At 43.9% G+C, this 27,286-nt stretch overlaps 1 protein-coding gene across 10 annotated transcripts in view; it reads left to right on the forward strand.

The window, feature by feature from the left end:
* The first annotated feature begins 6,190 nt into the window (after nucleotides 1–6,190).
* The window catches only part of LOC132450705 (sodium bicarbonate cotransporter 3-like), a 47,648-nt gene continuing 26,552 nt past the window's right edge, over nucleotides 6,191–27,286 (forward strand). For 9 of the 10 annotated variants that reach the window (XR_009523900.1, XM_060042745.1, XM_060042740.1 and 6 more), the window contains exons 1-4: nucleotides 6,191–6,350; nucleotides 20,568–20,649; nucleotides 23,959–24,108; nucleotides 24,905–25,043. Coding sequence is in view for 9 of the 10 variants with exons in the window: in XM_060042745.1 (XP_059898728.1) it covers nucleotides 6,309–6,350; nucleotides 20,568–20,649; nucleotides 23,959–24,108; nucleotides 24,905–25,043 (413 nt within the window). In the remaining variant the exon portion in view is untranslated. Of the gene's footprint in view, nucleotides 6,351–12,531; nucleotides 12,759–20,567; nucleotides 20,650–23,958; nucleotides 24,109–24,904; nucleotides 25,044–27,286 lie in introns of those variants that run through there. The other variant, XM_060042742.1, reaches the window with a different exon arrangement.

Consider the following 27,286-nt stretch of genomic DNA (forward strand, 5'->3'; position numbering starts at 1 on the left):
TTAATATTTGTACCAAGGATATAAACAACTTCTACATACTCTGCCCATTTGAAATGAGGCCTTTTTTCGGCCCTCAGGTGTATGACATGGCATCATGTTTATAAAATCAGGGCTCTTAAGGCTTTTCTACGTCTGCACAATAATACACAAAGGAAAGACATTTTCCTAATAATATTAACCTTACGTGTTATGATGAATCACTCAAAGCCAACGTGCCTTCTAAAATACAAGTCTAGAAACTAAAGGCGACCACATCCAACCACAACAAACCAAGGGAAAAGTCAGATCCATTCAACAACCACTTTCAGCCGATAGGTCGACGGCTCAACACGTTGTACGCTAAACGGCGCCGTGCGTACGACAGGCGTCGGCCAAAGGCGTTGACCTTTTAAGCCTCGTAGCCTCAGACAACTGGTTTCATCATTCAGAGTGAAACGCAGCAAACGGTCCCTGTGTAAATGGACTTCTAAATAGGCTCGCTCCAGAATCCTAATTAATTCTGTTGTCGTCGTTGACAAAGTGGGAGAGTCAGACTAGAACTCCAATCAACACCTCCTAACAAGGTAGAGCGCCTGCTTGGCCGGGGCCTCTGCAGGGGAGCTGTACCAAATGCTACACAGGGACTTTAGCAGATAACACAGAAGAAAGGAGAGAAGCACACCGTTTGCTCTTGTTGAAGTGAAGGCTCATCATGGTACTTTGACTTGTGCTCATTGGTGGGGGGTTCATGTTTACCACAACAGCCGTGATTGTGTCCGAGTGGTCTACCACAGCTGAAAGTTCACAGCGACCTTTATATCCATACAGGTTTTTCTCATTGAGCAGCTCTTTTTCAAGAGGGACTTGATTGGTAGCATCCCACATTTACAACCCCCTGTAAAACAGCCATACACAATAAATACAGGCTAATACGCATGTTTAGTATTGACAGATACAACGGATTGAAGCTTGAAGCCATTTAAATCAGTACACTAGTCAGTAGAGCTCAAAGAAACCTCCCATCAAAATACTGTTGATACTGAAAATTTCAAATTTGAAACGTGTTACTCTGACGCGTTCTTAAAAGGGCTATGTGAGCGGTGTGAGGTTTTGCACTTTAAAAGGAAACCTATTATTCAATAAACATGTGACACGTACAAAACTTCTATACATGCATTTCCTTAAAATGTTTGTTGCGATATTACCAAGCCACAGTTGATTCCAGGCTCATAACTTAGATCAATATGAATGAATACGAGCATAATTATTATTCATGCAATAGAAATAAATGCATTTACATTTATCCCGATCAATAAAAGTATTAACTTCTACATTATTTTTTCGCACAATTCGAGCCCAAACCCTTTTTTTCACACTACTGGGACAACCATGCCCCGACCACATCACTGATGCACTCACCAGAGTCACCACACCAGTATCGCCCCATGAATACCAGGTATGCCATGAAGGCCCTACCCCCTATACCCCCTACCTGCTCCATCAAGTCAGGAGAACCATTCCTGATCCCATATACTCCCGGCTGCTCTGGTATCAGAGCGGGGCAGCAATGTTTGTGCATCACCCGCCATAATAACGGTCGTAGACCTCCATACCCTTCTGTCGTCGCGCTGTGGGCAGGGGGGGAGGGGGGGTTGAACCAGTAACTCCTTTGTAGAGGACTACATCTCTAGGGGACGGGACAGGGGAAATATTGACAGATCACGATGTTACACAGCAATGTACACACAGCGCCAAGCTGGAGATAGATTTATATGAACCCACGCTTTCATCCCACGTAGAGGCTTGTGTGTGTTTGGGGGGGGGGGGACTATGAGACAAATGGTCTCTTCTTTTGTTGAGATGGAGGCCTCACCGCAGCATACGCAGATCTGAGACGGTAGGCAAGGCCCTGCATGGCGATCATGTGCACTATGGATCGCTTGTCCTCGCAACGAGAGGCCCGTTCCTGGGAGGCTGCAACATCTTCCAACTGCAGCAACAGGTCGATATGGAGACAGGCCGTTCCTCTAACCGTTCATGCAAGAGGTGCAGCAATCAATAGACACCTCCCCAGCATGCTGCGGTACAAACCCAGGGCCATGTCGACTTGATAGGACGCATCATGCATATGTAAGGTCGAGGCTTGTTGCCTCAAAGTGAACAATTGACCCGGGTGCTGCTGTCTGTGTTAACATTCTCCTCTCTGGATACAGTCTCAGTGGTGAATTTACTAGCAGTATGCTAGGGAAGTCTAGAACCTAGAGGCTTCCACTGAAGGGCCTTGAGATGGTGGGAGGGTGGGGGGGGGGGGGGGGGGGTTAGAATACAGCTTGATGTCAAGTTTACAAAAACGTTAAACACACTTAATTATGCAATTCAATTCTGTAACATCTGTACCTTTCTCCCTGTATCTATTTTTCTTTGTTTTTTCACACAATACTGATTATATTTTCCATTTTGAGTCAATGTGCATGTGTGTTGTGTATGCGTGTTTCCTTGCATGCAAGTGTGTGTTTGTGTGTTTTGTGTGTGAGTATGTCATGTGCGAGTGCATGTGGGGGTTTGCATGTGTGTGTGTGTGTGTGTGTGTGTGTGTGTGTGTGTGTGTGTGTGTGTGCGTGTGTGTGTGTGTGTGTGCGTGTGCGTGTGAGTGTGTGTGTGAGAGGGGCGTGTGTGACAGTGTGCGTGTGTGTGCGTGTGTGTGTATGCCTGTGTGCGTGTGTGAACGTACTTGTCTCCCTGCCCTTCCCTTAAGCTCTGTGTTGATGACCGAGCGAAGAAGCTAAGAAAGGTTAAGGAGGAGGCAGTGGAGACGCTGCAGCCAAGGAGGGCTGACATTCAAACGCAGATGGGAGGCCCGGGGCTACTTCCTCACCTTCAGTCACACACTATCACTGCTCTCACTGGCAAATACAGCCACAGGCAGACATCTTTTCTTTCTGGGTCAAGATTTTAAACCATCCCCCCCACCCCCCCTTCATAAAAAATATATTAAAAAAGAACAAAATGACAGGCTCGGGTGAGTTAGTGGCTACATTATGGTTCCTATGTTTTCTCTTCACACTGTACTTCCTCTTTTGACGCGTAGATAAATGTCAACCGATCCGTGTGTTTAAAACGGGCGGCGGGCAAAGCGCCATTCTGTTGCTCTGTTGCTCGGTTGTCAAGAATAGGCTGGAACGGAAGTCACGCTTTGGTTTGGGTGTCTCTAACTCAGATCGACAGTCGGTAAGAGAATTGTGCAGAGCCTCATAAAGCCTGCACGCATTTACACACTCAAAGGCCATCAAAAACACGGCAGCCCCACTTATTGTTGTCGTTGTTATGTTGTGTGGTGGCTGGTTTCACGTGGGTACTAACAGAGATGTGAACTTGTTCAATAGTTGAACAAAAAGTAATAATTGACAGTTTTGTAATCCTTTCCCATTTACATACTAGATCATTGTTTTTTTTTAAATATCATTTTGTAAGTATTTAATGTGAAGTGTGATATGCATTGCATCACTGATGAGAGGATTCCCTGCTATGATGCATCATTGCGCCTGTTATCATCAAAGGTATTCAAAGGTGGTTTGAATCAAATATAAACAATTGTTTTCCAAAGTTAACAATATGTTCAGCATCCCAAGCTAAGCCAGGAGCTTAATTAACCTTGGGTAGTTACAGAGGCCACAGATACGGCCTGCATCTTCAGCAGGGCCTCAGAGGGAGAACCTGTTGTAAACCAATGGTCCGTCTCAATGCCTCTCCTTAATGCTTGATCCAGGCTTTAGGACTTGAGCTAGGAGACCCTGCCGTTCCCTGATAACAGAGCAATGTGGAATAGGGCCCCTACGGGATTTTAGGGACCTTGTGGAACAGCTTCAGCTATTCGACAGTTGAAACATATAGAGGAAATATTTCTGGAGCCAAAACAGGAAGTGTGGGATGATGATAGAGGGATGATCTAAAATGTAAATCAAGCCCAGGTGTCAAGGTGTAGCTCAGGCCTCTCTGGAGTCAGCCTTGACCCCGGGACCATGTGGGACCCATGGCATGAGGGACAGACCACAGACAACCCCCCCTCCAACCCCTCAGCCTACACACACAAACACACACTCACTCACACACACACACACACACACACACACACACACACACACACACACACACACACACACACACACACACACACACACACACACACACACACACACACACGTACAGACACACAACTCGGCATAGCTCTGCGGTGCGTTACTAATGTCCGAGGCCGAGACACAGTATCCCGCGGCTAAGCTGCACTTAACAGTTGCATTGATTTCAAGACCCTCTGGGGTAGGAGGGGGTTTGGGGCAATGGGATTCACCTCTACATGCTTAAACCCATTGCCCCTCCCTCATCCACCACCGCCCCATTTCCCCCTGTGCAGAGTTTGGTACAGTACACCCGTCTCATCATGAACACACACACACACGGACACGCACCCTAAAGCGAGTAAGGGAGTCTCTGGGGATGTTCGAGGGGGCTCAGGACCACCAGACCCCCACCAGACCTTGTTGCGGTTCAAGCAGGGGGGTTTTGCGGGTGGAAAATGGCTGTGGGGGCGGTCATCTGGAAATGACCTGTGGTCAAAATCGATGCATTGGCACTTTGGAGGAGTGCTGCGACAGATTTGGGAATTTCACATTCCCGTTGATTTTACCCTGGGACCTTTCGGAGAGCAAGAGGAAAAATAAAATACATAACCGCAAGAAGAAGGGTAGAGAATGGGTTCCCTTCGACTTTGTCACAAAGCCAGGTGTTAGTCAATATCCATACGGTGGGCCCCCGGAGGCACACGTTGCGGCTGTGCTGACGCACCGACGCTCTCCCTTTCTTACTTTGAAGTGACTCCTTCCTTGCACTTGTTTGCAACTTGTGACTCATCCAGCAGCTGTAGCCTACGGTAGCGGATGCCTGCTGCAGGATCGCTATTCTTCTGCACCATGCTTCTCTGTGTGCTAATGGGATCTCTGCGTCTTTAAGACTCGGGGTACAATTAAGAGGTGACAGTTTGATCTCCCACCTAGAAGTTCTATTTCAGCTCAGCCGCGTGATTATGCCCAGGAGGGGGTTGGGCTATTTAAAGAAAGATGGCTATTAACTCATTTTAGAAAACTCTTTAGAAAACTATTTTGCAACATACATGTATCCCGCTCTCTCTCTTTTACTCTCTGTTCTCTCTGTTACGTATGTCTGTGTATATTTATGTATATTCTTCTGCACCTATATATATATGTATATATATATACATATATATATCTCTATATATAGAGAGAGATATATATATTGCTCTTGTCTGGCCATTTGCTCGTGTACACTCAGGACGACACCACACAGTATCACACACACACACACACACACATACCTCACACACACAAACATACACACACGCACACACACACACACACACACACACACACACACACACACACACACACACACACACACACACACACACACACACACACACACACACACACACACACACACACACACACACACACACACACGCACACACACACACACGCAAATCAAAACTAATCACCAAAGCAGGATCACTGATTAACAACATGCAAGTATTTCGAAGTCGTAGGACAGTAGAATTGAAGGAAACACACAAGTACACTGGAACAACGTGTCAACATACACAGACCTGAGCCTATAGGTTGAAATGTATGCGTTCCTAAAATGCAATATGAGCAAAGTTGTATATTTGTTCGAAACTTTTTCCCGACCATCTAGTAAAAGCTTTAGAGAAACCTGATCATTTAAGTCAATGTAACAAACTAGTTTGGGATGCCTAAAAATTATCTAGGAAAATGGATAAAGACTATATCGCCATCTGCTGGTATGTAATGATCATTACATAGTCGGCATGGATCATTTTGTGGTAAACTAGAGCCACTTCTTGATAATAGTGAGACTTTCTTGTTGGCTAAGTAATTGATCTTGCGCGTGTAACTGTGTTTTATTCTAGTGCCATTGTTTTAATTTATCAGTGGACAATTAAGCTCTATAGCGCGTTAAACATTCCCAACACTGTACGTTAGTTACGAGAAAAAAAAGCCCGCTTGAGAGATTTACTGACAAAGACTTTGCCCCGCCCACTCAGTGGTCCTTCGCTTTAATTGGCCTTCGTTAGAACATTTGGCAAGTGTATTGGTCGAAAGACGCTGTCAATCAATTGTAGGACGTCCCCTCTGATAACTTTACAACCACAAACGGACTCTCGACGAGGGAGAGACAGTCGGTACCCCGTCCCCGACTCATGACCTGGTAGAAAGAGGCAAAAGGCAACAGGTGAAATGGAAGAACACACGGAGCAAATGCGGCCCCTGCTTAGAAGCGTAAGTACCCGTCCAAGCCCAGGACTTCGTACAAATAGTATACACACTCTTATGCGGTAGTTTAGCATCTTCCTGCCCAACAACCGCTGAGCAGGGGGATGCTGGAGACCCAGACTGAGCACCCGGCCACTGCTATTGTTAGCTGGCTCTTTACTTTTAACACGTGGCGAAGCCAATGTTTTCTAGTCCTAAAAGCAAAGTTATGTATCTGTATACCTACAGTTGGTGTCAGCTCCGTCCTTTTTAAAAGGAAAAATGTGCTTGTTGTGCACACAGCATTGTAGGTCTCGGTCCTGCTAGCTAATGGAGTAGCCGCCGCGAGTCCACCGCATAGTCAGTAACGTTCAATAACGTTATCGCCTCCAAAGCCGTCTAGATAACGACTGCATCGTGAAAACCACTGGATGTTTCCCCCACGTTAAACTTAAACCTAAACATGCATGTCAGTATTCATGGTGATAAAGGATGCGGAGTTGGTCTGTTTTTCTCTCCCCGTAAATGAAGGTAACGTTATAGGACCTTTTTATTGATTTATTCTTATTTCTTGTCACTGAGGAAAAGTCTGCGTTAGTGGGTCGTTATGTCTCGGGTTAACAGTTGTATTTGTGAGTTAAACTATTGTTTACAAATGCTGTATGACTATAATAACATCGGAAACTACTTGTGACATTTCCAAGTGAGGACTTGCTGCACATTGGACTGTTAAGCTTGTCCAACGATAGAGAATACAGAGACCAACAGCTTTATTTGAACGTCTTGGGGACCGTGTCAGATGTAAACAGAAAACGTTTTCAACTGCGAGGTATACAATCATTATTTGTTCACCTCTTACTTCACATTATGATCCGATGATTTATGGGGAACTACGAAGGGGAGGGGGTTAAACAAAGAGTAACATAATAAACCATCTTCCGTCTGAACCAAGGTAAAATGCCATATTTCTGTTCATTCGTATTGTATACTAGTTGCAAAGTAAGCATTTCAGCTCTCAATCTCTTCAGAGGAGACAATAGAAGAATCACCTGTTGGATGCCCAATCAACTTTCATGGACCAACCTTTATCCCAAAGAAAGCACCAACTGTCCATTAACAATCCTGATCTTTTGAAATAAGACATTTTCTTGCTGGAAAGGATCATCTTGCAGTTTTACAATGTGTTGGAACTGTATAATTGTCCTTGTTTTATTTTTTTTGCCCGCCATTTTATTTATTTTAACAAAAAATATTTTTTGGGCAACACACCACGTTCAAATTACTGTCCTACTCGGCTCTCCTCCGGGTTAAACCAAGAAATGATCATATACCTCATCAACAATTTTTTTTTTTTTGTGTCCATCATATTGTTGTTCTTTGACGACAAACTTGTATGTCTGCTCCATAGAGCCTTTCTCTAGCCCCGGGCAATTGTCATATACTTCATGTGTTCGTTCATTGTTTGTCTGGCATCTGATTGCTCAACTCCTCCGTTCTTTAATAGGTGACCTTGTAGGTGGAAAAACCACCCTGTATTATTTAAACTTGATCTCTAGTGTCAATATGTTCTACACATAATCATTATGCCAATTGTATTCACCACGTCTTCCAATGCTTAGCACATTTCAGCAAAACTGCGAGGCGACCATTTCCTTTCCGATAGTATTCATTATATTTGCATTGCATAACGGATTAATATTGATTTTACATTAGATAAATACACCAGCTTTGTTACAAATGTAAAATTTGTTCAAGGCAATTTTATGCAAACTCTATTTAATCAGGGTATGCTCTTTGTTTTTGTTTTTTCCTTATTTTTAAGGAGAGTATTGCTACATACCAGTCCCAGAACACCCTGAACATTGGGATATTGTGCAAATTCCATAAAGAGCCAGTCCCCCCCAACCAACTCACCCTGCCAACCTGGAAAGAGTGTCTGAGATTATGCTTCAATAACATAACATTTATAAATCTTTGATAGCACATTTTTAAGGCTTCCAGATCTCTTTATAGAAATCTCATGATAATAACACTTGGCTAAGGCAAAAATGCAAGAAACTAGTATTGGCACGTTTTCACCAGTCACATCTCTCCACACTGAGAATTAAAAAAAGAACAGCAAACTCTGTGATTCACAATTTCAATTGCCACTCTTCTCCCAATTACCACCTTTTTTTTGTCTGTCCCTTAAGCTTACATCATTCACACCCTGACCGCTGTTTACTAATGGTACCAACTTGGCTCAACAGTTGGTAGTTTTCCTTTGCCATGGGATTTCACCCTTAGATGCCTGCCAGCCAGAAGAAGCACCGTGCCAGAAAGCTTTTTGTGTCCCGCTGTCAAACAGCACTAATGCCTGAACTAGAGAATCGGTTCAGCGTGTGCAGAGTTGTTGAACCTATTAAAGGTTCATGGCTTGGCTATTAAATGCTTAGTGATTGGCTACTACTGCCAGTAAAACGTGAGTGATTTGTTGGATCCAAGCAGGGCACGATTTGGAATTTGATGCGTTTTCCTGGGCCTGGAACAAAATTTAGGCGTACGAGTTACACAGGTGGCTGTACAATACCATGCTGGTCTCCTGTATGTGTGTATTTCCAAAAGGGAGGGTCTCGGGGCATAATTACGTTAAGGTCCTCTCACCAGAGGATTTGAATTGTCCATGGCCGACAAGGCCCCTTCGGCTTCGAATAGTTTTTTTGCCATTTACCTAGTGCCATCATCCAAAAATGGTGGAAATGATCAAGACACCCTGTCTGTTGAACCAAGGTTACCCAGCCAACTGAAGGTTGGAATCCTAGATGTTTACCTTTTAAACAATGTACAATTCATACAGACATCTGGCTTAATGTGTTGTACACAATGGGAGTCTATTTGTTAATATTCTTGTAATGCAAACCACCCTCTGTGGAATGAAGTGTACTTTCACCAAGTAGGCTAAGGGCCAGCAAAACTGCTCTGTGCTGAACAGAGATCCATAAGCTCATTCTCTTTGGAGGCAATGCATTGCCAAAGAAAAGGAGCAAATACACCACCAAGTAAACAAGACGTCAAGAAAATCCAAAGTTTTTTTCTTTCATATATATATAAATGCAATACAATGGCCTTTATTCGTACTTGATGCCAAATAGTGTTCTAGTAGTGGGTTGGGGAGTGTCAAATATTTTCATACAGCTACTCTAATCAGCAGTTGTATGCTCAGATCGGTTTTGCATATTACGACACCTTAGTGTGACATGTGCGGTAGTAAAATAGGTTGGTAATATTCTATTTTTTTGCTTCAGTTTCCTTGCCTCTTTGGCCTCTTTGTATAAATAGTTGTATGTTCATCTCATACATGCATCAGATGTGTTTTTAAATGTGGTTAATGCGATAGCAAACCTGATTCATATTCTCAAAGCCAAATCTTCTACGTATAAACACCAGTTTTAGAATTGGATAATGCCTCACTGTTATGCCCCTATGTAACATCACTGATAATAACCCTAATAGGCTAGTTGTTTTCATTGTATGGCCATTATACATCTTTCTTGGCCAATTACACCTAGAGGTTAGGGCAGCAAATCCTTAGCTGTTATATTAGTGTCACTGGTCGGACAGAGAGGGCAAAAGTGTGGGTTCCCTTTTGCTTCAGAGCTTTCCCTGTTTTCTGAGTATTGGTATTGCGTAACACTGGATTAGTAATGTTTATCCAATTAAAGGGCTAACCTTTTGAACCGCGGTCAGGGCCATAAGCCTTGCATGTTGACTGGATGATTGGCTTTGTGAAGTTATATGATATGTGTGTCCAGATTCAACATTTCCATGATCTTTTTACCTGCTGATCTGCATACCATTTTTATTCTAATGCCCATATGTTATGCATGTAAAATGATTATTATTTAACTATCTTAAATGGTCTTGGTCAATCACCTTGCTTACTAACCTAATCAATATATTATGTTGACATGTTATACGAACACACTTTGCAAACTATGGCATCTAAAGCCCAGTTCAGACCAAAGATTCACTTTGCAACGGCTTGCAACTCGCAACTCCTTGCGACTCCTTGCGACGAGACGGGCTGCGACGTTCTAAAACTGGGCTGTTCACCCTGGCTGCAACGGGCTGCGACACTAGGCGGTTTCCCTAGCAACTGTGAACGCTCTGGCAAAGCTGAGAGCCGCAACAGCATCATTTGCGTAGATTAGATTAGATTTGGTAGGTTTGCGATTAGTTAGGTTTGCAATTAGTTTTATTTATTTTTTGCTTGAGAGTAGGCTAGAGTTACTGTGTTTTGTCATTCTCCGGATATCGGATATTTCAATCTGATATTTTTATGCTGGAGTGGACAGTACGGTACCGGGACGGAGTAAGGCCGTGACGTACAAGTTGTTCTGTGCTGTGATTGGCTGAAGAGAAATAGTTAAATCGCCGCGTTCTAAAACTGGACCTTGCGATTTGACATGTTCAATCTCTGGCGACTCCTTACAACTCCTTGCAACGACCCGTTCACACCGCCCCTGCGACGTTCTAAAACAGTCTTGTTGCAAGCCGTTGCAAGGTGAATCTTTGGTGTGAACTGGGCTTTAGAGACAACAAAATTATGATTTGATGGAACTTATGCTGTATCTGTTTGCTTTAAATGTTTTTCTTAGGATCCTAATGTCAACTCAAGATTATTTGAGGATTACTGTAATTATTTGTGGCGCATTCTCACAATCCCACAAGCGCATATCCTTTGGAAAGGCTAATAATCTTGCTATCTTGGGCTCCATTTGACTCCCACCTGCGTTGTTTAAATAAAAGCCTAAACCGTCTTTACCCGAGTAATCCAATTATCTCTGATAAATAGGCTTAGACTCCAGTCTCTGGAGTTGTCTTCCTTCACTCTGGACAACAGTCCAAACCACAACTTCTGATCCAGTACAGTCACGCAGATCCTGTGGAGCTGGGATCTTAGGAACCAGCCAAGAGCTTAGTACCTAGTAGTGCATTGTCCTGCTGCTACTACCTTTGCTTATCATTGGAATGACCCCAGAAACGCTTACTCTGTTGTCCTTTGCCCTTTTTTTATTAAGTTACGGCCCTAAACACATTATATCCATTGATCATCGGAGGGCGCAGAATGCAGAATTATCAGTAGTTTTAATGGTGTAGCCTTCATTCAGATTTGCATATAGTTTTTTACAACATGGCAGTGGTTCAGACAATTTTAGTTTTAACAGAAGTTTAACAAGCTTCCTTGCTTAACTTCCTACTCGTCTGGTTTCTAGTCGTTTTTGCTGAATGTAGTTTCAGCCATTAGATGGCACCCCACTCATTCACATCTTTTTAGAATATGAATCCTCATGCTAGTCAAGGCAGTCATTTATTGCTGGGTTTCTAAGATCTTTAAATACCTAGTAGCGGGCAAATACCAAGTAGCATCGCTTACAGGGTTAAGTTTGTGCATCAATATAGTCTTGTACTCATGGATGGACACGAAAAGTGATTCCCAAACACATTGTCATGCCTTGTGCTGAAGCAAACAAATATGTATCTCTCCTTTGTTCAGTTGGAGGAGGCGGGTTTTGGGGTATTGTGTGCTCCTCTGTGCAAACAGATGACCTTCCCCTGCTCATATATGAGCACAGAGGGTAGTCGGAGCCCTCCGGTGAATTAGAAGGTGATGAAAGCCATCGGTGACCTTGAGCCTGTGCGATAGTGAATTCATCCCCCACCCCACCCACCCCTGCCCAAAACACTGCACTCGGGCCTATTCCCCACTATTTCTATTTGTGACGGTGGGTGTGTTGGTGTGGGAGGGCTATATGTGACCTGAATACCTTGATGGGTGAGCGGTTAATGTGTCCTGTGTTCGAGTGTGTGCGTCCTCTGTGGGTCTTGTGTTTGTGCTCCTTGGCGGCGTGAATAAAACATTCATGGCTGCAGTCTTCGGATTGGCTGAAAAGCGAGCGGATGCCTGTCAGGGTGGAGTGTAGCAAGTCTCTCTCTCTCGCTCTCGCTCTCGCTCTCTCTCGCTCTCTCTCTCTCCCACCCCCCCTTTCTCTCTCTCTCTCTCGCTCTCTCTCTCTCCCACCCCCCCTTTCTCTCTCTCTCTCGCTCTCTCTCTCTCCCACCCCCCCTTTCTCTCTCTCTCTCTCGCTCTCTCTCTCCCACCCCCCCTTTCTCGCTCTCTCTCTCTCTCTCTCTCTCCCACCCCCCCTTTCTCGCTCTATTTCTGAGTATAAACAGATGAGCAGAGCAAGAGGGAGCAGACTGGTGCTGTAGTATCTCTTGGCTCACACACATACAAGTGCACACATTCATTTCAACTTGTGTTCACGCATCCTTTAAATAGAAGAAAGGAACAGAGAGAGAGAGGAGGGTACTGGCTCCTACTGCAGTTGCCGTAGTCTCGCTCATGATTTAACCCAAATGGAGGGACAGAGAGAAGGGGAGCACGTGCTCACGGTGTGTATATCCTGTTTTTATCCTACTGCCATGCTGTGTTTATGTTTGTGGACATGCATTCAAACAAGTGTGTGTGTGTGTGTGTGTGTCTAAGTGTGTAAAATTGGGTCCTCGTCAAGACTTTGCTGCGGTGATGGCTCATTTAGAGGACACTGGTAGATGGGGAGAGAAGAGAGAGGTAGAGGTGGGAGTTGTGACGGAGCAGACCATAACAACCCACCACAATACACCAACGCCATATGCCTCTCGAAACGGAGCCGCCTGTCTTTTTATCCTAGAACCACCAGAGGAGGTCCGACTAGGGGCACCTCGACCGAGACACGGATATGGCGGTTCTCAGTGCTAGGGAAGGAGAAATAGAAGAAGGAAGATTGCAAGGGAGCGGGGGATGCCTAAAAAGCAGGTGTATTGAGAGAAATGACCGGTTCCCAAGACTAAAAGAGAGCTGCTCAGCTGTGTGCCTTATTCTTTACCATCAAATCACTTTCTTTTGTTTGGCATGCATGTTGAGGGACTGAAATATACCTCACCATGCAAAGATCAATTCCTTTTTTTTACTAGGCTATATCTACCTATTAATTTTAGTCATGTGTCAAATACATCAAGAAGTTCAGGTAGTATCAATAAACAATATTCTAGAGAGACTCTACTTTAGATCTTATTGGCAGAAATATTCCATGCTATAGTGCTGTCAAACTTGTTGATTTATTCCCTAATCGCAGTTATGGACATGGATGATTAGGCTAATGGCAATCAATGGAAGTAAATAATTGTCAGTGGAAAGGGAAATCTGTGCTTTCTTTACTGCCACTATAAATCCTTCAAATTATTAATTCATTACTAAATAAATAATTGTACAACTCAGTTAAGAGATAAGGCACCAATGTCTGTTCAAGTTACACTTACATAATACTTACAAGCTTCTGATGAAGACTGCTATGACGTGATCTGAACAAAGATTGCAGCTGGGGAGAAATATCTCTTAATATTTTCACACAGAGATGGAAAGGATTGGTTTTTTTATCTATTTATTTGGGTGTGAATAGGACTATTAGCAACCAGTAATGTATATGGAGAAGATCCTGCTCTTGACCGAAAACGAAATGTGTAATAATAATAACTAATTAAATGTTAGTTTTAAATCTGTAAATGTGCTTGGTCCACTTAGTTTTGGCCCAGGATCTATTAAAGGGATCAATTGTATTTGTGTTTTTCTTCGCAGTGCAGTGATTCGATGTCATGTCTTATGAGGATTACATCTATGGTTTAGCCTGTTTATTTACACAGATTCTTGGGAAAGCTAAATCCCTTGGGTTTAATGGGAAAAATCCACCAAATTGGGCATTTAATTACTTAAACTCCTCCGAATGCAACATGACACAGAGCATTACTGACATGATACTGTTGTTTATGAAGCCCAGCAGCTAGAAGCTCTGCTCAATACTTTGCCCAATGTTTCTTTTGGGAGACGGATGGACCAGATTGTATTCACTCTCCAGAGGAGCCCTTGGCTTACCGGCTCAACGCACAATATAGAATTGACACAACAAGGAAATAGGCAAACTGTGTAGTTGCATTCTCGAGGGCAGTGTGTCTATCCACACCGGGAGACCTATTAATTATTGAGCTTGGCATTCTCTTGGTTGAATGCACAAAGTAGTGCACCGCTTGTCAAGGAAGCAGCCTTCGGCTTTGTCTCGTGCTGATCGGCGCTGTACGTCAGCACTCAATCAGCGCATTCTAGATCAGAAGACCATTATCGGTAAATCATCTGCAATGTCTTTTTGTTGAGGTGTGTAGTCTGTAAATGTCTAAGATGAAATGGACGTGTCACCACTTTCAAAATTCAACCATTTGCTGAAACAATCTAAGATCTAGTGCAGCTTGGAAACTCTGAATATCACCTTCAAATTGTTGAAGGGTGACTCCTTGGCACTGTGACTGTGAAGCATCAATGACTTTCACTTGTTTTCCTTTTGTAAGGCTGTCAACAGGCTGAAGAGGTCCCTGATGGGTATGGCAGAGTAAGGTGATGGGTACGCCTACCATGTATGCCAGTGTTAGACTTAGAGCCTAGCCTTCCTCCATCCATCCATCTGCTTATTTTTATATTTTAAGGTCCTAAATGTTTAACTATTAGGGCGGTCAGTGCCTACTCTAATGGACCACTGTTGAATATTCAAGGCAGTTGTCATTTTTAACAAAATGTTTGTTGTACAAGGTCGTACAAGGTCGGCAACAAAAACAGGGCAATGTTGAATTGTGATGTTGGTTTCTTTCTCATTTCCAACCTGCTGCTCATGGCTCATTTAACCATGTAAATGTCAGGAGACCTAGGGGTTTGGACTGTACAAGGTCCAAATGGGGGACCACTACAGTCCACCACAGGGAAAGGAAGTCCTAATTCCGTCGAGTGCTTCCGTCTCTCCTGTCCTCACACTTGGGCGGTCGTCATGTTCCCTGGCAGTGCTAGTGGGAATCAAACGCACCCTTCACTCACCACATTCCTCGCCTTGCTCGCTGGGCCGGCAGGACGGGCTAGTGTGGTCTAAAAGTAATTCACCAAACGTGTGACCCAGTGTGTCTCAAATGTCACCACTGAGAATGTTGCATCTCAGTGGATGTATCTACTACACACCTACCGAATATCTTGTCAATGTCAAAAAGTATAATAATATACATCTAAATTTATCTTATCAACTTTTGTCTCTCTAGACTCAGACCTGTAAGGGTATGGTATAGCCCCCCCCCCCCCCTCTAGATTGTGTGGAAGGTAAAATGTATGGGACATGGATACATCACCAATGCCATAATGACGTCATTGAGTGCAACCATCTTTAAAATAAATGTAGAATATTATTTGTGTGGTGTTATCACCATGACACCCTTCGTCATCAAATAACTAACGGAGACATTACCCCATGGGCATTACTAGTTCAAATAAAAAGATTAGCTTTATCACCACAATGTTTCACTCTTCCCGAGACCATTCGAAAATGCCACCTGAAAGACGTTTGACATTAAGCGTTGTTAAGGTGTCAAATTGGAAGCAGGCTAGTTAGGCTGTTAATAACAAATCTCAACACATTTTTAGAACCACACAATCAAATTTTCTTCTTAAATCTCAGCGTCTTTGTTTAAAAATGATCATCTTATTACAAAATGTTGATTGATGTTGTGTGTAACTATCGAGAAATGGCATACAATATTATAGCGCTGCAAAACCTCAGTACAAGTATTTTGGGATGCGATGCAGAATCGTACAAGATTTGAACAGATATCAGGTGTATATAGATTTCCGTACACTCCTTCCCTACTGTAGACCCGGATCAACACCATTCATCATGCCAGGTCAACAACATTACTACTAGCAATGACCGGTGATGTCATCTTGTGTGGGCCTGCGACCCTCGCTTGGTTGGCTGCCTCATGGACACTCGTTATTCCCCCAGCCCCCCACCCTGGCGCAGAGATCCTTTTAGCCCGGCCACAGCTGTGTTCTCTGGGCACAATGGTCAACCGGCGGTGGCCATGGGTGGGCAGCTCGCAGGGTTATTTTGGTACAAAGCTCTTTGACAGGTTGCATCGAGGGCCTGGCGAATGTTTCCAGTAGAGGTGACAAAAAACTTGTGTACACAACTGATGAAACGGAAGGGTTATATCACTTAAAGCAGTCGTAATAATACGCGCATGGTTACAATTTGCAATTTGACCCCGTGGTATCTTAAGCTGCTCACGAATCGCAATAACAACATTGGTTGGAGATATATGCCCATGTGATTGCTGGAGAGTTGGAGGAAAGTACCACAGGCGGCCCAAGTTGCATTGTGGTGGTATGTTGTCATATTGTGATACACAGTTTGGTTTAAATTGGCTAAATGCTTTCTTTTGGGTATTGGCCTAGGGTCTCAAACAGATAATTTGAGTTAATAAATAGAAGTGTCTTTAGAGGGGAACGAACCATTCCCAATGAGGGATCCATACAAATAAGACACACTAGTGTCATGCAAATGTATGGGAGACGCTTCACACACAGAAACAGACAGACGCGCACGCCCGCACACGCACTATAAGTTCTTACTTAACATGAATGCAATGATTTACATTTGAATACATGTCTGCACAAGCACATGATTGCCCCTAGCACAACATTGTTGAAAGGGTGTGACTAAAGCAGTGGAGCTATCATATCGTTATACGTGTGGATATCTGTCATTCAGAGAAACGGTGTCCTCTAAACACTGCCGTTTCTTATGATACAATTTGATTGAATTGATATTATGCTATGGAACTTATTATATCGATATTAACATTGAGGATATCGATTATTTATTAGCGTTCAGTAGTTCAATATTGAATGCGTTTTTTTTTCAGTATGATTTCGACAACCTATTGTCTCTCCAACCTGTTTTCTAATGAATACATTAACCGCTGGCCGGCATGTTATGAAGACCAATACAAAAATGTGATGCTGTTTACAACATCATTGTAAAGGCTCCTATTTTGGCTCTCCTAAAGGCTTTAGGAGGCTGTGGGGACTGTGTTTGTGTCTGCTATATTTGTACACCGCAGCAAGCTTCCCGCTCCTTCTGGATAGAGTCTCTTGGGGGACTGATGCAGTGTGTGCGTGCACGTCTTTGTGGTGGGAGGGCTCAGACGAAGGGGGTTGAGTATGTGATCCAAATCACAATGCACCGGCAGTGAGTCTGCTCAGAGAAGGTGGTTTACATGCCTCGTGGATGCAGTGGAAGCAAAGTGTTGCCTGATGTCAGCCAGTTATCCTGTATGCATCTGCTTTATTTTGCAATGACGAGTACAACAAATTATACCACATCTCTGTCATCCATTGCTTTGCCCTTGATCTGCTTTGCTACGCAATGCTGTTTTGCAATTGGCTGGAGCAATCTGAATTATAAATATAAAATTGGATGTTGGTTGAATTATAAAGCATCAGCCTGGGTCACCGAATAATTAACATGAAGGTTTGAACATTTTGAAACAAATCTTACTACAGTGTATTGGTTTCATGTGTGCATTCTCTCTCATTGTCTGAAACATAAACGCATAACAAAATTCTTGCTTATTATCAGCAGCCATGAAACAAAGCCAGGCTTTGCACATGAACTGTGGTCTCATACCCTTCAAGCTAGATTCTAAGCTGTGGTACAACTGCAGTTTGTATTGCAGTCCAGCCCCCTGCTCTTGGCCAATCAGCCACCAACAAACGTGGACCACTAATCCCATCCATTCTGCCAGTGAGCCGGGCGGACCTAATGCCCACATTAGCTTCAAGGTATTCAAACATCCCTACCGGCTTTCTGTCTAATATATTCTGCAAGAGAGTTTGGCCTTTGTGATCGAACAAAACCTAAACTCCTCTGTTATACATGCACAACACTTCACTGCCTTTAACCCTTTCAGACTGGCCAGAGTACAACAAACAACATAACAATGTACTAATCACTCAAGTAATTTTAAGGAGATTAATGGCTAACCTTATTAAATCAAAAATGCTGATCATCTATCTCGCTTTGCCCTTGTCTATGGGTAATGTATTTGGGTCTATGTTCTCTGCCAGTTAATGTTGAGTGTAAGGAATAACCCATTTGCCTCCATAGAGAAAAATCGATCATTATAGGGGTAGTGAACCCCCACAACTTTTCTCGCTTTTGGGACCTCAGTGGTGGAACGAGCTCCCTGCCGCTCTCAGGACCGCAGAGTCGCTCACTATCTTCCGAAAAAGGCTCAAGACTCACCTGTTCAGAGTCCAACTCGACACTGCATAGCCAGCCTCCCCCTTCTGGCCACCATTGTACACTGTATTGTATTGTATTATTGTATTATAGTACTTAACTGTGTAGCAACTGCAGTAGCTGCTATCATGGCTGTAACACGGGGAATTGGTTAGCCTAGCGATTGTTGTGCTTGCACTTGTTTCTATGAACATCCTTTCTGTACCGACAGCGATATATTGATGCACTTCTTATGACAAATGTACTTATTGTAAGTCGCTTTGGATAAAAGCGTCTGCTAAATGCCCTAAATGTAAATGTGAACCCAAAATTGTATTTTCTTTGTTTTGAACATGGTAATAAGTCTTATAGGATCTTGAACCAAGGATCTTCATTGTTCTAAAATAAGACTGGCATTTAGAGAAAACGGTTGTCTATGTCTTCTCTGCCTCAACCTCAAGTCACATTCTATTGGTGACGGGGGGATAATATTTATGGCCGCCTCCGAGAAAGGGCTAGGCTTCTCAGACACTGATGGTATAACGCCAGGATGTGTGGCTCATTTCAGACACAACATCGTTCAAACAAAACGATGGTACCGGGTAAAAAAAATCAATAAGTTGGCTTCAAAACTGCAAAGAATTCTGTCTTTTCCCATGTTCGGCCGTGCGCCATCCTCAACAGTTCTAACTGGTCTGTCATTCGTGGACTCTAGTGAAGTTCCCCATCGTATTTGATTCTGGTCAAAGGGTGACAGTGACTGTAGGCACCATCTCCTTGGGTAGTGTTGTTGTGTCACTATGAGGTCATGGAGTGACGACGGGGGAAATGGGTGTAGGGGAGGTTGCAGGGCTGACAACATTGAATCTCTTTTTCTGCATTTCAGGGATAATTGTGATACAAACGCACAAAAATGCCTTTCAGATCTCCAGGATTCCTTTTGATTATGACAGACTTAAGCTCCCCTATAATTGGTTCTTGGGTATGTTGCCATGGTAACGTTATCAAGCTCTTAATTTCCGGCGAGGTCATTTATGATCCTTTTTTTATTAACTGTTCTTAGCAGGACGTTGACATTGGTATGAAAAGTTCCCCGTGTCCCATAATAACGAATAGCCTATATATACCCCTAATCCACTTCTTTCATTTGTGGCAAGTAGAAAGACAGTTGGCCGTTATAAAAGCACCCAATTGTTTTCAAGAGATGCAGTTCTTAAGAAAGATTAGATGTCCAGTAAAGCCTTATCTTTTAACTTGTCCTAAAGTACATGAATTCATGTTTTCAAATGATAGTGTAGATTTAGTTTGAAAGGGATGCACAAAAAATGGTATTCTCTGAGAAGATAACTGATTAAAGTTGCAACTTGGACATATTACATTTGGTCAATTCTGATCGATAGTGGTTTCAATAATGTTATCCATAAAATCCCATCCTACAACTGATGCATTCTACAAATGCTAAATGGTGGCCATCCAGTCCATCTTTGTTTATAATAATCTTACTTTCAACACTCTCAAAATCCCACACACGCAACTATGCCAGCCAAGCCACGCTAGTTGGCACCACAAAGTCACACAGCCAGTTAGAGTGGACAGAACATTATAACATAACCTTCGGAGGAGGTCATTGTGAGGTCTGAACTCTTAAGGAAGATCAACCTCATATTGAAGTGCACTCTACTTTCCTCTTGTATAATTATTCTGCAGTCACGATGGTGCTCTTGTTTTGTAGTACCTGTGGAGTTTCATGGCTACCCCTCAGAGGCATTGGCCCAGAGATCCTAGTGCCATATGGCACCTAGGGATGTGGCCAAGCTGTTAGGGATGATGAACTGGGAAGCGAAACAGGAAGCAGAGCAGCATGTGATCAGACGCTTGTCAATAGAAAACGTAGTAGCATATCGAGTTTCTTCTTTACAATGCGTCCTTTTCTATGGCTCCACTAGATCTCACAGCCATTGTTAACTTAGTGCGTTTTGTCCCTTTTGACCTCCGCATTCTTGGGTTACTCGTCCACCTTTGGCCTCTTTGTCGCCGCCCTCCTCCCCCCACTAACCTTCTACCATTGTCTTGACAGGGTCTAGACGAGGAGGCTATCGTGGACCTTGGGAAGACCAGCTCCACCACCAACACCAACTATGAGACTGAAGAGCTGGAAAGTAAGTTCACTCAAGTCTCACAAAGCAGACATTAGATTACGATCTATTACCACTATTCTAAAGTTGATCTTAAGTCTCGTTAGACATAGTAGGACCGCTGGAGCCGAGATTAACGCCACTAGGACTAAATGAACATCACCCTTCCCAAATGTATAGTGTGTTTTGCATGTTCCAGGTGACATTGCATGACAAGGCAACATGGTTGGCCCATTAAGGGGCGCGTGTTTGCCTAGCATCCTAATAACCTGTAGCGGGGGTTGTTGCTGCTGCTGGAGTTCTACAAGTACAGAAATAAATCAGCAGTGGGCGTTTGCTCACCTTGTGTGGGTGTCTAAGCAGGCATTGGTGTCACGCTTCAGGCGTCCGTGTTATGACGGTCTGCTGTCACAAGGCTACATGGCCAAGCTTGCCTCCAGCCCATTCCCGTCAATATCTAGCAGCAACCTCAGGGTTAAGGAAGAGATACTGGACAGTAGTCAGGACAGCTCTCTTTGAAAATAATAAGTGCCTCAATGAGACTTAACCTGTATAAAGATAGGTCAAATAGATAGTAACTGGTATGATTGGACAAGGCTGGACAACGCTGGCGGTTTTAACACCAATATTGAAAAGGTGTTAAATGGATTTTGTGCTCTCGTGCTTCTTCGTGTGTGAGTGTTGATGGTTAAATCGACCGGGTTCCTCTGAAGGCGGTTGAATTGCTGGGAGGCGGATCAGACAGCGGCTGGATTGTTTCCAGCCGGTGTGGACCAATCAATCCCCTGTGATCTCACATCCACCGCCTGGGGGGACAGACAGACGAGTGGTGTTAATTCAAGCCTGTCTCTCTCTCTCTGTCTGGCTCTCTCGGTATGTGTCTCTCCCTCTCGCTCCCTCTTTGAAAGACTGCACCCCCGTGTGTGTGTGTGTGTGTGTGTGTGTGTGTGTGTGTGCGTGTGCGTGTGCGTGTGCGCCCGCCCGCCCGCCCCCATACTCTCACCTTATGTGTTTTCATCCTCTCCCACGGGTCAAGCGCATGCATTTTATTTTCTGCTCCTCCTGGGGCCTCTCTCAAAGTCGCCTAGAATATGACTCATCCATGGAAAGCAAAGAGGAAACGTCTATTGGCAGAGAAAGAAGTGTGAGAGGAGAGCATTTGCATCCCCCAGTGCTCCAATGGGCTGTTTACCAACACCGCTGACGGTGGAAGTGGATCACCTTCTATACAACAATGATAGTTATACAGGCAGCACACATTATCCGTCTGTGTTCAGACCCAGCCTTGATGGTGGTAGACGTTGGTCGTCTCTGACGGAGGAGGTGTGGTGCTAAAGGTGCTTTAGGGAGTACCCCAACCTGCCTTCCTCATCCACGTCGGGTGGGTTGAGGAGGGCACAATCAGGAACTGCTGCATAATCATTTTCCCGGGTCCCTTTTCTTTGGAGAACAGGATCAGATCCCTTTTTTCGTGGGCGCTATCTGCTTCTGTTTCAGGTCTCGGACTGATTGTCCGGGGGAAGGCCCGGTTCCTGGCTCCCCGCACCAGTGGGAGATTTGTTACCGTTTCCCTGGAAACCGGCTCTCGCACCCAACACAGTTTTGGTTATGTGACTTCCAACGAACGGGTCTCTCCCCTGTAAACAGTTGGGAGTTTCCTTTCCGACTTGTTGTAGTTACCGCTGTTGCCGTGTCCTACACTGACTGGGGTCAAGTACCTCGATAAGGAATTGTTTAAACGCACAGACCAAATTGGATGTAATCTGAGGGATGTGTACCACAACGTCTTTGCTGACCCGCTCCAGGTTGTAACTGCCCTATTGGCAACAACACGCAGCTCAAGTTACCTCCAGCCTAATTAAGTGAACACCAAGGGAAGCATTATAAGAAATGGATATTGGGCATATGTAGGTTTGAAATTAGAATGTAGCAGGCAATACACGTTAGACGTGGATCATCAAGTGGAAAAAAGTGACTGCTTTTCCAAAAGTAGTTCTGGTCGACCTTCCTTCCAGCAGTTGGTCATTAGGGGGTATTGCAGTTTAGGCTAATGGGGATCAGGCTTCCTCAACGCAACAATGACTTTGTTGTTTTGTGTAATGGAAATATTAACATGTGTTAAAATTAATGTCGTAGTTAATCCTTTAGAATGTATTGCGTTAAAGTCCCCCCCCTTCCACACATTTTTAGTGGGTGGGTCAAATGCTTGTGTTCAAGGTTGGCCATAAGATGGAACCATACACTAGCCGCATTTACATGGACACCTCTGATCCGCATAGATTTCTATGCGGAATAGAAAATGATCATATATACGCCTCATTCGGAATACAATTATCTGTTCGGCATAGAATTCTATGCCGAATAGAAGAGGTGGTCTAGTCCGTTTTAATCGACATGTATACACTTATTCCGAATAGATTGGGGTTTAACTTAGAGCAGCTGCAGTAGTTCGCAATTGGTCCACTGAGCTCCGTCTGTACTTTTATGCACACCGAACTTGACCACTGTCAAGGAAAGTGCTAAGCGACGGGACATGGGTGTTTATTAATGACGTGTTCGCGTATCGTAGTGTCCGAGCACGTCCGAGATAACTGTAAATGAGTAGGCTACTACTAGTACTTTTGCAGGCTGAACGTTAAAATACTTCTTAACTTAGAGAGCCCACTCTCTCCCACCAGTCTTGGCTGCGGACTCGCATCCAAATTCCTCTTGTTTGCAGTGGAGGTGGGGGTAAATATAAAGATCGGACGAGAAATTGACGTAGCTGTGATGTCCTCCTCCTTCTTATTTGAAGGAGCAGGCAGAGAAAAGCTCTCTCCTGCTGTGCTTTCATTAAAATCAAATTTTCAATGCCAAATAGTGATAAGACGTCCATTATGTCACCACCGGTCCAGAGATGTTTCAGGTGTGTGCGAGAGACATAACGGACACTTTTGTTGCTGCCATGTATACAGTACATTCGGATCTTAGGAATAGTCCTATTCCGCATAGAAATCTCTGCGGATCAGTTGGGCCATGTAAACGCGGCTAATGTTTCCCAGAAGATAATCGCCAAGATAACAAGGCTGGTTTTACTTATATCTTCACATCCATATATCTTGTTTTCAACTATGGACTGGTAACAAGAAAAAAGACAATGGAAATAAAGTGACCAATTGCCACCGGTGTCTTTAATATTTACCTGACCATCTGTCTCACTATCCGCCGAATCTTTAGTTTGGAGACTCGTCTGATCTGCTTGTGAACGTGTTCCCCCTGTATCACCATACAACCTCCACAAAGGCAACCCCAGTGTGTGTTCTTCATTCAATAAGTTCCCCCACACTCGACCAGGTCACAGGGCGGTGTACGTCGGCGTCCACGTCCCCCTGGGTCGAGAGAGGAGAGGCAGGCACCGCCACCGCGGACATCGACACCACCGCAAGAAACGGGACAGGGATGCAGAGGAGGGGAAAGAGGACGGCAGGGAGTCGCCGTCTTACGGTTGGTAACCAGGGGCAACCTATATCAACACACACACCCAGCAAACCCCCCCCCCCCTCCCCGAAGTAGCCCTTAGTCTTGACTCTCCGTCACTGTTTATGTATGTGACTCCATCTTTATAACACTTGATTTATACACGCACGCACGCACGCACAGTTCCTAGATCCAATATGTGAAGGAACACGCCAGTATTGTCAATTTCAGAGGACAATACTTTTGTTTTTTCAGTGATTACGTGTCCTCCATGTCTATCTATAACTACAATGCCAATTGGCTTTTCCTGAGTCCTTAATTTTGGCGTTCATTTTGCCCCATTGCCATGGTTTCTATTCACATTAATAATGGGTAAGCAAGGAGGGCAGGGACGGAGTGTGTGAGAGGCGTTGAGGGGATTTTACATGAAGCTCTGAGGGGCAATAAAGGGCACAGCCAAACAGCCCCAACACTGGCTGAGGCCGTTGACATTTCAGACACGATAAGAGAGCGAGAGGAGCCGACAGACTAATGTGTCACTGTTAATCAACGGCACAAATGTTAAAGGGAAAGGCCAGGGTCTTTTGATTGGTTATTAGCCTGGCCCTAACCTTTTTAATAACAGAGTTGGACAACTAAGTGGTACCAGCCTACAACAGGTTGCCATATAGGTTGAAAGGCAAACGTTGCATTAACGTTTCGTCCTCCATGACTTCAGAGGTCGTTGTTGAGATGCTGACCGCACGCCAAACGCACGCACGCACGCACACACTATTTCCTTGAATGACTCCCCTTCCCCCCCCCCCCCTGTTGGTGCGTGCAGACACCCCGTCCCAGCGGGTGCAGTTCATCCTGGGCACGGAGGACGACGACGCAGAACACGTGCCCCACGACCTTTTCACTGAGCTGGACGAGCTGTCCTTCAGGCAAGGCAGCCACACGGAGTGGAAGGAGACGGCCAGGTCAGAAAGCACCCACCTCCTCCTCCCACATATCTTATTGAGGCAATCTTACACCAGGGGGCAGCCAATTTATGATGGTGAAGCACGATTCGGAGTTGGATTACATAACTGTTGCCCACGAAAAAGTACAATCTATATTTTCTCCTTTTTGTACAAAATATAATCTATTATACAAAATATAATCTATATTTTGTCATATCGTGGATGCAATGTGCTCTCAAAATATCTTTTGATCTGTTTTCCCTGGAAATACATGGGGTCTGACTTGTACCCGGAATGCATTTAGTCGCATGTGTAAGCTCCTTTGAAACTCAAACTCGTGAGTTTACTGCTCCAGCAAGTAGGAAGTACCTAATTTACAACTGACCTAGCAACGGAGGGGCTTCCTCGTCCCTGGTGTGTAGTCAGCCAGCCAACTGGAGTTAATGCTTTCTAGAGATCAAGGGATTTCCCGTACTGATCACTGAAAGCTTTGCAAGCTCATTCTTTTTGACATTTTGCCACTACTAAACTCGTAGAACTGTGTTTTGGTTCTAATGTAAATGTAAATGTAAATGGACTGCATTTATATAGCGCTTTTCTGACCATCGGCCACCCAAAGCGCTTTACAATGTTGCCTCACATTCACCATTCACGCACACATTCACACACCGACGGCGGAGTCAACCATGCAAGGCGACAGCCAGCTCGTCGGGAGCTAACAGTCAGGGTTAGGTGCCTTGCTCAAGGACACCTCGACACTCAGCTAGGAGGAGCCGGGGATTGAACCAGCAACCTTCAGGTTACCAGCCAACCCGCTCTACCTCCTGAGCTACTGCCGCCCCTAATCACTGGGGTAGTAATATTCATAGCGATAAAGCTTTGAAAATTAGAGCATAGTTAAGTCTTTCTGATCACTGTCGCAACGTTTTGTTTACCAATCTGGTTGTTTGGTCGGAACTACCCGTGGTGAAATTAACAGATTCAAACAAACATTAGTATGTACCAGTGTTAATTTTGTCAGCTATTTTAGATATAGTCTTAGTCTTAGTCTTTTGACGAAAATGCCTAGTATATTTAGGCACATTTTATTCATTGTTTTCCTTTGTAGTTTTAGTCTAGTTTTAGTCGACGAAAAGTCCTTACATTTTAGTCAAAATGTTTTCTCTTTTTAAACTACCGGTAGTTCAATTAGGCTAACCCAATATAGGCTATATGGACACCTGCTAAGTAGTAGCTCAAATAGAGTACTAAAGTGAAATCGTTACGTTGTCCTGGCAACCGGATTTTCAGTTCTAAACAACCCAACGAGAGATGGCATTCTCCATTGCTTCCATGTGTTGTTTCTTTCAAAATTAAAATAAATCCATTTCAAGAGGTGAAAATCACTACCAATCGAAAAATGTCGAGGCGTTCATGTATTCCCCTGGGGTATTAAAAGGAAAAGTTTCTAAACGTTAGTTTAGTTTAGTTTATTTTTTTAATATGAAGACAGTCTATTCTCAATATTACTTGCATCATTGGTAAAGCAAACTCACAAATCAATTCGCAAAAAGGTTGTTCCTTTTTAAAGGTTCGTGTGGCATAGGATTTCCCCTTGTTAATTTGGTTTGTGTAGAACCGAAAATCTGTTGCTCTCGAAACGTGACGTCCCACTTTAGTAGCCTACTCTTGTCTGTTCAGCCTTCAAAACGATAGCTGGTAAATTGTGACAATGCATTGAACTGTAATCAGAAAACACGGTTATATGCTATAAACCCTATAGTATCTTGGGTATAAAGGCTGGGAAGAATTTCAAAGTCCACCTTATGTTGAAGTATAGACCGTGGCGATTCCCATTGAAACGAATGGCGTGGTGATTTTCTTCAAAACGAGAGCCGGTAAATTGAGAAAAATGAATTAAACTGTAATCAGACAACGCGGTTATATGCTATAGACCCTAGTATTTGTGGAATAAAAGGTGGGAAGAATTTCGAATCATGTACAATGCATAACGTTAGCTCATAGCTGAGTGGACCATACCTCCCATTGCCAAGTCGTAGCTAAGGTCCGTCCTATTTACTGGAGGAGTGAACAGTTGCATAAGAACCTTACGGGAGTGTACTGATTGGAAAATATCGTGCATTTTGAATGTCCAAATAGCACACCAATAACATTTTCGTCCTGTCTCGTCTCGTCAACGAAAACAAAATGACATTTCGTCATCGTTTTTATTATCACAGATCTATTTTTAGCTCGTCAACGTCTCGTCTTAGTCACGGAAA

This window comes from Gadus macrocephalus, chromosome 22 (genome assembly GCF_031168955.1).
Source record: "Gadus macrocephalus chromosome 22, ASM3116895v1".
Classification (NCBI taxonomy): domain Eukaryota; kingdom Metazoa; phylum Chordata; class Actinopteri; order Gadiformes; family Gadidae; genus Gadus; species Gadus macrocephalus.